Source organism: Girardinichthys multiradiatus, chromosome 18 (genome assembly GCF_021462225.1).
Source record: "Girardinichthys multiradiatus isolate DD_20200921_A chromosome 18, DD_fGirMul_XY1, whole genome shotgun sequence".
Classification (NCBI taxonomy): Eukaryota; Metazoa; Chordata; class Actinopteri; order Cyprinodontiformes; family Goodeidae; genus Girardinichthys; species Girardinichthys multiradiatus.
This window is the reverse complement of record NC_061810.1, coordinates 34344057-34355166: the sequence shown is the minus strand read 5'-3', so window position 1 is coordinate 34355166 and position 11110 is coordinate 34344057. Positions and strand designations below refer to the sequence as shown.

General features: G+C 41.3%; 1 protein-coding gene across 1 annotated transcript; it reads left to right on the top strand.

The window, feature by feature from the left end:
- Window positions 1-5853, top strand: ywhag2 (3-monooxygenase/tryptophan 5-monooxygenase activation protein, gamma polypeptide 2). Its single transcript, XM_047392187.1, has 2 exons — window positions 1-277; window positions 3726-5853. Exons 1-2 carry the CDS (start codon window positions 191-193, stop codon window positions 4380-4382), a joined length of 744 nt encoding a protein of 247 aa, XP_047248143.1. The 5' UTR covers window positions 1-190; the 3' UTR covers window positions 4383-5853.
- The last annotated feature ends 5257 nt before the right edge of the window (window positions 5854-11110 follow it).

Genomic DNA, 11110 nt, shown 5'->3' with positions numbered 1-11110 from the left:
GAGGGGGAGAGAGAGAGAGGAGAGAGGGTGTCCCGTCTGCGCTGAGCTCAGACAGACAGCAGGGAACAGCTGCAGCGCTCGCTTCGCCTTGGATTTCACTGCATTGCGATTTAAAATATCAGGCGTTTCATCCACGAAGCCCACGTCGCGCAGCTCGACCGAGCAAACCTCCCACTAATCATTCGAGAAAATGGTCGACCGCGAGCAGCTGGTGCAGAAAGCCAGGCTGGCTGAGCAGGCTGAGAGATATGATGATATGGCAGCAGCTATGAAGTCGGTAAGTCCAGTCCAGCAGAAGGGAACAATGATGACCGATGGATCGGTGTGAATATGGTTCTGGTTCTGTTTGTGTTTAAAGGTTCGGTTTTAACCGCACCACACTCAGCAGCTGCTGTAAAATGACCGCAAATCTCTTTATTGCGTTGTCATCAGCTAAACTGCAGCTCCGGCCTCTATTCTTTTCCTCTGAGTCGGGTCCAAACCGTGTTCTGCTGCTGCTCATTGGGCGGTGCCTTTCTGTCGGCTCAGAGGATATTACAATGAAATGCATGCAGGCCCAGACTTCATCTCTATACTGAGATAGGAACCTTGCATCAATGTAATGGTCCTGCTGTGATGTATTACCAGATTTTTTAATTTATTCATACATTTTCTGGTACCACCCCATCTCCTCGTCCTCCATTATGGAGCAGGAGGTGCTGGGAGCAATGTGAGGTTCCTCAGAAAAAGCCTATCAACTGCTGCTGCCTCCTCTTCCACCTCCACCATCACCACCTCCTCCCTCCGTACTCCCACTCCTCCTCCATCTCCTCCTCTCTTTGTCATACATTATACAGATAATACAGATGCACAACTGCTCCTTTTTAGAACCAGTAAAATGTTTTATTTGGGTTTGATGGATCCAGTAGCACCTAAAGAGCAGTTCTCTCCTTTTAAACAAAGGTAGGAGCCGCAGGTTCTCTCTGGAATATTCTGTCATATTGCAGTGAGTCAGTTTGATTAGATTTCCTTCTTTGCCATCTCCTCGATGTGTGTCCATGTGCTGCTGTGTGTGTCGAGGCAGCAATTTTGAGTCATTTTCAGGTTAACCCTGATTTTAATGGTGTAATAGCTGATGTGAAGAGGATGACATGGATGGGCTGCCTCACGTTAGCTCTCCCAGCTCTCATTGGTCACCGCTGAGGACAGATCCTTTGTCTGCTTGCCTGCCTTCCTTCTTTTTCTTCTCTTTTTTTCTTCTGGCCCCTTTATGACATATTAAGACTGGAAAATTGCTGTGTCATTGGAACCGGCAGCATCCTTGAGCTCATACCTGGATTAAAACCGGTTCTGTTAATGGAGGAAAATTTTCTCTGGTATGATGCGAGCCCCCCTCCCCTTTTACAATATTCATCATCGGGGGGTTTCTTGTTGCAGGAGGTTGACAAGGAGGGATTCCTTTCCCTTTTACACAGTCTACTGTGTCAGTGAGGTCCAAACTGGACCCAAACTGGTAGGGGTCTGCACACTCATCCTCTAATCAAAGGGAATCCCTATTTTATTGCAGCCCCAAAAATGACAAACGGGGAGGCCCAGTCACTTTCATGTTAGCCTCATGAAAAATAGAGGTACTCTCTAAAACTCACACATATTCACTTTAAATAATCAACAATTTCGATACCAGCACTTTTTTTTAATATAAACAATTATACCATTGACCCGTTTGGTCCTGAGCATCAAATTATGGAATAAAAGGAAACTTGGATGAGTCCATCCCCTCTCCACCCACTCGCTGTGACATCGCCTTCTTCCATCCTGACTGAGCACTGAATATTAAATGAGAAATGGTTTCTCCTTAAATATGGAGCAGTCATTACAGCAGCTTTCTGTAAGATGTGTTTTGATCCGACAGGAGCCACGATCCGTTCAAATTCCTCTGAGTACTTTAGACACATGAATGTTCAACTGATGCATCCAAGTCTAAATATAACAGTCCAGCTTAGAGTGATGTCACAAAAGGTAAAAAGGTCATTTTGAGCCAGAGAGAAGGTCACTGGGACATGTGTGGTGACGGTTTTTACTGCAGCTGCCCCTCTCGAGTGCTCGTGAGAACGTTTTAATCGTCTCCGTCCCTCCTCTTTCCTTTCCTGTCGCTAACCTCCCTTCACTCAGCTGCCCTTACTGCTGCCTCCGACTATCTTGAATATCTTTTCTCGCTAACTGGCATTAGCTGCACACGTGGCAGCTGGAGCTACTGGTGCACAAAATGAATGGATTGCCATGGAAACTGGGAATTGCGCATGACGAGTGAAATATCGTTCACCCTCTATGCTGTGGAAGGAGGATGGTCTGCAGCCAAATGAGTACAGCTAGATAATCTAATGATCTCTTCCCTCTAGGGAAATCGTTATTAAAGTTCATTCTCAAGCGATGTGATTTCATTCGAATCAGAAGCAGAGAAAAGGAAGTTGTGGATGAAACCAAGGGAGGTTTTTCTCCAAACTATACTGAAGGGCTTTCAATGATCAATAGTCTCCACAACAACAAGGATTTGGATGCTTTTCAATGTTTCTGTGTCTATTTCAAGGGGATCAACAGAGCCTGCAGCCGGTTGAAATTTACCTGATGGCCGAAGGCTTTAAGGTGGATCTGTCCTTCAGACACTGGAATTCAGCCAGGGGAAGTTTCTTCTGTTTGATTATTCCAGAAGATAAAACAAAACTAAAAAGGTGTCCCATACCCCTAACTGTTTAACCCTGTAGGAGGATTCCGACCCTTTTTAAAACAAATAAAACTGTCTTTCAGCCCTACATGTTTTGGCTTCTCAATGGTGTTTTCATTTTTGAAACTTCTGTGTCTTCTGAGAGGTCTGAGGTGGCAGGGGGGGTTGAAGTCAGCCCGCCACTGTTATGCCCCTGAGGTGCCAAGCAAGGTAGTCACAGCTATATATCGGCCCACCTATTTAGGGGTTAGCTGACTTTGCAGTTTGAGGGTTTGGCATAGTGACAATAGACAGTCTGGCTGGGGTATTTAAGGATCATTGTGTCATGTGCATAATGTTTTCTCAATAACACATTGGATGGGTCACAGCGAAGTGAGCAGAGAGAGAATTGTTCACTAGACTTTAGGCTCAGATGCTTTTTTTGTGGTAATAATGCCAGAAAATGGAACAAAGCTAAAAAAGAGCCACACATGACGATAAACCTAGAAGAGGATTTGGACAATTATTTTATGCATGACACCTTATATCTTTCTCTCCACCTTTATTTTGCATAAAAAGTGACTTCTTTGTTTTTTGAGGGTACTGCTTAGATGCAATATTTGGTCAGCTGTGATATTTTATGTTCCATACACTAAAACTCTACTTTTCATAATATCTTTAGCTATTTGCATTGACTTTTAATTCAGTTTAATAACTCATCTAATCTAGATCTTAGTTATCAAGATCCTAAAGTTTAGAGAGGGTGGGGGGATAACGATGACGGAAAAGAAATGTAACTTCTTGCTATTAACAGACCTTTTAACGGGTTGTGGTGAAGTGCATGGAAACATAATTGATCGCTGGACTTCAACCAGGGGTAGTCTTTTTGACAGCTCAAGTCGGTGGTAAATCGCCAGTTTAGTTGATGGTTAAACGGCCAGAGGATGCTGTTTGCTGGTTTTTGACGGAACCGGTTTGTGAAATAGGCTAAGGATTATTCAATGTTGTTCTTCAGAATTAACGGTATTTGCTGTCTGTCTTCCAGGTGACTGAGCTGAACGAGGCCCTGTCCAACGAGGAGAGGAACCTGTTGTCCGTGGCCTACAAGAATGTGGTGGGCGCCCGCCGCTCCTCCTGGAGGGTGATCTCCAGCATTGAGCAGAAGACCTCCGCCGACGGCAACGAGAAGAAGATCGAGATGGTCAGGGCCTACCGGGAGAAGATCGAGAAGGAGCTGGAGGCGGTGTGCCAGGATGTGCTCAACCTCCTGGACAACTTCCTGATCAAGAACTGCAGCGAGACGCAGCACGAGAGCAAGGTCTTCTACCTGAAGATGAAAGGCGACTACTACCGGTACCTGGCCGAGGTGGCCACGGGGGAGAAGAGGGCCACCGTGGTGGAGTCCTCGGAGAAGGCCTACAACGAGGCCCATGAGATCAGCAAGGAGCACATGCAGCCCACCCACCCCATCCGCCTGGGCCTGGCTCTCAACTACTCTGTGTTTTACTACGAGATCCAGAACGCCCCGGAGCAGGCCTGCCATCTGGCCAAGACCGCCTTCGATGACGCCATCGCCGAGCTCGACACTCTCAACGAGGACTCCTACAAAGACTCCACTCTCATCATGCAGCTGCTCCGAGACAACTTGACACTGTGGACAAGTGACCAGCAGGATGACGAGGGAGGGGAGGGCAACAACTAAAGGGAAGCCTCAGTCCGAAAATCAAAAAATCAAAAAATTATGAAGGGCCGGTGGACTTTGGCAGCCGCTTTTGCCGATGAAACTACCGCAGCAGCAGTTCTTTATTTTTCCATGTGTTAAAAGAAAAGAATCAAAAAGAGAGGTGAGAGTGGGAGGTTAAAATCTTAGTTTAAATATATAGAAATATATATGACAGTTGAAAAGGGGGCCTCCATCTTCTTGATTTTCTCTTTGACATTTGCCAAAAACCACTGATATGTCAGTCAATCAGCCTGAAGTGGTTGTTGTTGGATTGAAATGGCAGCCTCACACTGGCATAGGAACTGATCTTGTTCTGTCGAGATAAGCTGCTTACTTAGATTTTTGCGTAATAGAGATGCATTTGAGTCACTTTGAGAGAGAAAATGCTTGAATGGGCAATTTTTAGAGAAGCCTCACAAAAAACTAGATTGCATTGGTTCCAGTAGTAGACAAGAGGGCCCTGAAAGCTGTTAACCTAACATTAACAACTAGAAAATCAGCAAAAATCCCCCAAATTTTTGCAGGATTGATTACTTAATTGTAAAAAAAAATATGGACGAAATTAGCTTCCTTACTGCTAATTAAAGTGTTTTTGGCATCTTACAGATAAGTCAGTTGTGTTACTGGAACCACTGATTCTTTTTGGAGGTGAAGTTTACTAAAGGCAGAGACTTAACGAAATGAATTACAAAAAAAAGACAAAAAAAAAAAAAAAAGCTAAAAGCAGCTTCAGAGTTTGTGGTTTACTTCTGTGTTTGTTTTATTAAATGCACATGCCTACTATACTGTTTCTTCAGTGTAATGACAACAATAATATCGCTTATTCAATATTGTGCATGCTGGTGATGTATTTATATACAGTAGCTTGACTTTATTAACTTATACTGTGGGTGTTAAGTATTCATATGAAAACAGGCTTCGTCTGATGTTGATTTTTGATTTTTAATTTATTTTAATTTTATTTTTAGTTTAACTTTTTTTGATTTGCTATATCAAAATGGTGATCGTAAAAATTGACCTGTAATGGGCGTTGCTTTAGTGACATGCAATATGTGTATTTAATTTGTTAATGAAAGAAAAAAAAGGATGATTAAAAAAAGAAAAAAATACCCACCAGTGCTTACCTAATCTTACCGACTGGTGTTTGTCACTTTGAAATATGGTTATGATATATTTTGTTCTTTGAACAGTATTTAAGTACTTTTTTTCTGTCATGCTATCCAGTTTTAATAATATTGGTGACGTTTCCAGGCTCAATGCTTCTGTTATGAATCCACCTACATGGACCATGTTTAGTTTCTAACAGTATACGTTTAATTTTTTTTATTTGTTTTTATACCTTTTAGCTGTTCCTGAGTGACATAATATCTTGAATGTGAGTCATTATGTAGCAGTTGCACAAAACCGGAATAATAGCTATGATAATAAAAAAGAATATGACTAAATTATACATGCACCATTTCCGTGGTGGTCTAGTGTATTGTATTGTCACCCATGAGTACAATTTGCTTTTGAGGGGAAGCACTTCATTCATAGGTCGTTTTATTGTTTTGTGTGCTTTATTTCTGTGCCTGTATCGTTTTATATGCCTCATTTGCATGTTAATCTCTAGCATTAAAAAAAGGGAATCTATTACAGTATTTTGAAAATCCTGCAAGCATGTTAAGGATATGCACATTTAACACTAATGCACACCATTACATCACAGGGAAAGCATAGGCAATTTAGTAGAACAGAACAAACACTAAAAAAGCTGCTGAACAGAATTGTTATTAATGCTGCTACTTCTATAGATTATTAATATATTCACATGGACAGCAGTTTTATGGACTTTTTTTAATTATAATTTCTTATATGGTTGGATGGTTTTAAGAGGCAAACCGGAAGCCTTAAGGTCAGTAACACAACCTTGCTCATGTATGCCAATTATGTGTCACCATAATGAGTCAGCCTGCATGAGCTCACAGTATGTCACAGCTGCTTTGATTTAGTTTTAAATGTCGCGAAGAGCAGAAGGTCTCTTAAGAGACAAACGGCACGGAGAACCAATGCTCACACAACAAATCGGTTTTATGTTACTTTCAGAGTTTCTTTTGTGAAGAAAATCATGTCTGGGACTTTCATTCATTGCCAAGAAAATACACATTGCTCCTTTTTACTTTTCATTGATTTTCTCTGTGATTATTTGGCTTTTGTTCTTAGGTTTTGTTTTTATTCTTGTTTCAGTGACTCAGCATCATGCATGTACAAGTTATGAGGTAGTTTGATCAAGAGGATCTGACCTAAGGATAAAAATGGCATACAGCTTGTATGGTTAAATAATTTTCTTTTTGTTTCCATCTGTTGTCCATTAAAGTTATTTGTTTATTATTTGTTATTTGTTACTCTTAATCTATATATACATTATTGTCTAATTCAGTCAGGTATTGCCATCCTTGCATCCACATAGCTCACCCTTCTTCATTCTGCAGGGTTAAATCTTCCTTTTGCCCACACACTGCCACACAGGAACTTACTATAACTGTGGGTCACATAACTTGTGCGTGAGATATGCAAGCTTGGATCCACATTCAGGTGGGTTTTGGATGTGTTGTATAAACCTGCACTGATGAATGTGCTGAGTGCTTGTGGGGGAGTGCATGAGATGGAGTCTATTTCAGCTGTTGAGCAAAGACACAGCCAGCTCACACAGCTAACACACAATACATGATGTTCTTTTAAAACCACCCAAGGACTCAAATCATAAAACATTTCTGCAAAAAAAAAAAAAAAAACAAGAAATCATAAAGTATAATTCCATACCAGATAAAAACAGGAACGCATCTTTTGAGGGTTTCATTTCACTTGGCTTATATCATGTACACACAAAAGATCAAGGCTATCTGGGCCTCAGATCTCTGTATTTCAGACAAGGAGACACAGCCTTCTACTGACTGATAAGCTGAAGTGGAAGCTGCTGGACCCCCCCTACACTCAAACTGCAGCCTCTCGCTGCAGCCCGCTGCACTGAAGCTTTCATGAGATGAAATTCTGTGCTTTGAAAGGTCCTTCACGCCAGCCAATGGCTGACGGGCTCCCTCCACACGTCCTCCAATCCCGTTTCTGTTGCTAGGGCTATAATAAGTATCCCACCATCAGCTGAGCTCCTTGCTGCACCTGCTGCAGACACCTTTTGCATCTTGAAATTTAAAATAAAGCCCTGAAAGCTCCTCGACCTACCTACACTCTGGTGTATTAATGGAGTGCAACACTTTCAGACACACTAGTATACCAGATATTGGGAACGTCTGGTGAAATTATAAGTCCCTGAACACTCAGGAGCCAGCTGATGGATGTGTAATTGAATCTCCAGCAGCTACAAACCTAATTTAGTGCTTGCATGACATATTCTTTTTAATTTAAAGCAACAGTATAGATACTTGTGCTGGAATCATGTAGATTACATGGTTAACTGAACATCAAACAAGCACTGAAATAAAATGTTTATTTAAAAAAAATGTCCTTCTATCCTAAAGAATTTATTTTAAAAACGTTTTTATTTACCGAAAACATTTTTTGGTCTTTGTGTATTTACTCTCTGCTTACCTGCTTTTGATCACAGTCATCACATGAAGGGAGGAGAGGATGACAGTGCACTTATCATTAACATAGAGAATACCGCTGTGTATTTAGGTAAAATTGGTGTTTTTTCTACTTTTTAAATTTAATTAATTCTTGAATATCCATGAAAAGTGTAAGAGATAAGAAAGATTATTGCATTTAAAAGTCTGTTGTACTTAAAGCTACTGCCACCAATAACAATTAAGTCAAAAAATCTTGACTATCTACCCGATAATAAGTCTGACAAAACCTTTCCTGTTTTGGGTCTTAGAATAACCAATATTGTATCTATTAGCTAAATGCCAGAATAATAACAGATACTTATCACGCCTTTGAACAATTTGGGAGAGGCAATATGATGAATTCATGACATTCGTAGCTTCTTAGATAGGCTCATTTACAACATTTGAGTTAACTATTTGCACAAATGTGCTCGTATTTTAAGGCAACGCCTCAAACAAACAAACTGCTTCCTTGTGCAACAGCAATTAAAGAAAATCAAAATAAATCAACCAAGATATCAGTGACAAAACTGCCGACCTCTGCAGGTCTGGTTCATCCCTGGGTACAATTTCTAGATGCCTGAAAGTGCCACATTTATCTGCTCAAACAACTGATGCAGACATAAGCACCATTGTCCCAGAGATAAACATGTTTTGGTGTGAAATGTGCTGGCTGAAGCTGGTAAGAGAGTGTCATCATCCACAGCAAACAGGTCCTGTACTGACATGGACTCAAAGAGTGGAAGAAGCCATTGCGCCCAAACCAACATAAAGAGCCAGATTACAGTTTATAAAGCACTCAGGGACAAAGACCTTCGGAGACATGCTCTGTGGTCTGATGAAGCTAAAATTGTGTTGGCCATAATGACTCACGTTACATTTGGAGGAAAAAAATAGAAGCTTGCAAGCCTGTAAACACAGTGTGATGTACAAGAAGGCATGTGGGTGTTTTGCTGCAGGAGGGCCTGGTGCACTTGCTAAACTAGATGGCACCATGAGGAAATAACATACGTTTTTTATCAATAAACATTTTTGAAAATCATGTATCGTTCCCTTATGACCATGCAATACTTGCAGTATGAAACCATGCAATACGATGCAATACTTTCTGTTGGTCTATCACATACAATCTCAATGAAATACATAAACATTTACGATTGTGACATTATAAAGTGTGGAAAAGGTAAAGGGACACGAATACTTTCACAAGGCACATGAGTCCAACCATCTTTCAAGCAACACTCTAAATCATCTTCAGATCTAGTCAGCTACATCACAGTTACAAAAACTGGATTTTGAACAATTGATGAGGCTTCATTTGGTAGTCAATGGTAGACATTTTAACTTTTTCATAAACGGATGTGAGGCTCTTGGAGATGTCAGTGAGTCCATGGCCTAAAAACTAAACAAAATTGTTACAAAATGTTGCAGAAATAGTACTTATCCACCAATATTTTCTTTATGTGGCCACACAGATGTATGTTTGAATTCGTATGGGTTATACAGGTCCTTCTCAAAATATTAGCATATTGTGATAAAGTTAATTATTTTCCATAATGTCATGATGAAAATTTAACATTCATATATTTTAGATTCATTGCACACTAACTGAAATATTTCAGGTCTTTTATTGTCTTAATACGGATGATTTTGGCATACAGCTCATGAAAACCCAAAATTCCTATCTCACAAAATTAGCATATTTCATCCGACCAATAAAAGAAAAGTGTTTTTAATACAAAAAATGTCAACCTTCAAATAATCATGTACAGTTATGCACTCAATACTTGGTCGGGAATCCTTTTGCAGAAATGACTGCTTCAATGCGGCGTGGCATGGAGGCAATCAGCCTGTGGCACTGCTGAGGTCTTATGGAGGCCCAGGATGCTTCGATAGCGGCCTTTAGCTCATCCAGAGTGTTGGGTCTTGAGTCTCTCAACGTTCTCTTCACAATATCCCACAGATTCTCCATGGGGTTCAGGTCAGGAGAGTTGGCAGGCCAATTGAGCACAGTGATACCATGGTCAGTAAACCATTTACCAGTGGTTTTGGCACTGTGAGCAGGTGCCAGGTCGTGCTGAAAAATGAAATCTTCATCTCCATAAAGCTTTTCAGCAGATGGAAGCATGAAGTGCTCCAAAATCTCCTGATAGCTAGCTGCATTGACCCTGCCCTTGATAAAACACAGTGGACCAACACCAGCAGCTGACACGGCACCCCAGACCATCACTGACTGTGGGTACTTGACACTGGACTTCTGGCATTTTGGCATTTCCTTCTCCCCAGTCTTCCTCCAGACTCTGGCACCTTGATTTCCGAATGACATGCAGAATTTGCTTTCATCCGAAAAAAGTACTTTGGACCACTGAGCAACAGTCCAGTGCTGCTTCTCTGTAGCCCAGGTCTGGGGAATGCGGCACCTGTAGCTCATTTCCTGCACACGCCTGTGCACGGTGGCTCTGGATGTTTCTACTCCAGACTCAGTCCACTGCTTCCGCAGGTCCCCCAAGGTCTGGAATCAGCCCTTCTCCACAATCTTCCTCAGGGTCCGGTCACCTCTTCTCGTTGTGCAGCGTTTTCTGCCACACTTTTTCCTTCCCACAGACTTCCCACTGAGGTGCCTTGATACAGCACTCTGGGAACAGCCTATTCGTTCAGATATTTCTTTCTGTGTCTTACCCTCTTGCTTGAGGGTGTCAATAGTGGCCTTCTGGACAGCAGTCAGGTCGGCAGTCTTACCCATGATTGGGGTTTTGAGTGATGAACCAGGCTGGGAGTTTTAAAGGCCTCAGGAATCTTTTGCAGGTGTTTAGAGTTAACTCGTTGATTCAGATGATTAGGTTCATAGCTCGTTTAGAGACCCTTTTAATAATATACTAATTTTGTGAGATAGGAATTTTGGGTTTTCATGAGCTGTATGCCAAAATCATCCGTATTAAGACAATAAAAGACCTGAAATATTTCAGTTAGTGTGCAATGAATCTAAAATATATGAATGTTACATTTTCATCATGACATTATGGAAAATAATGAACTTTATCACAATATGCTAATATTTTGAGAAGGACCTGTAGGTTAGTGGGTAAACATAAAAAACGAACACAT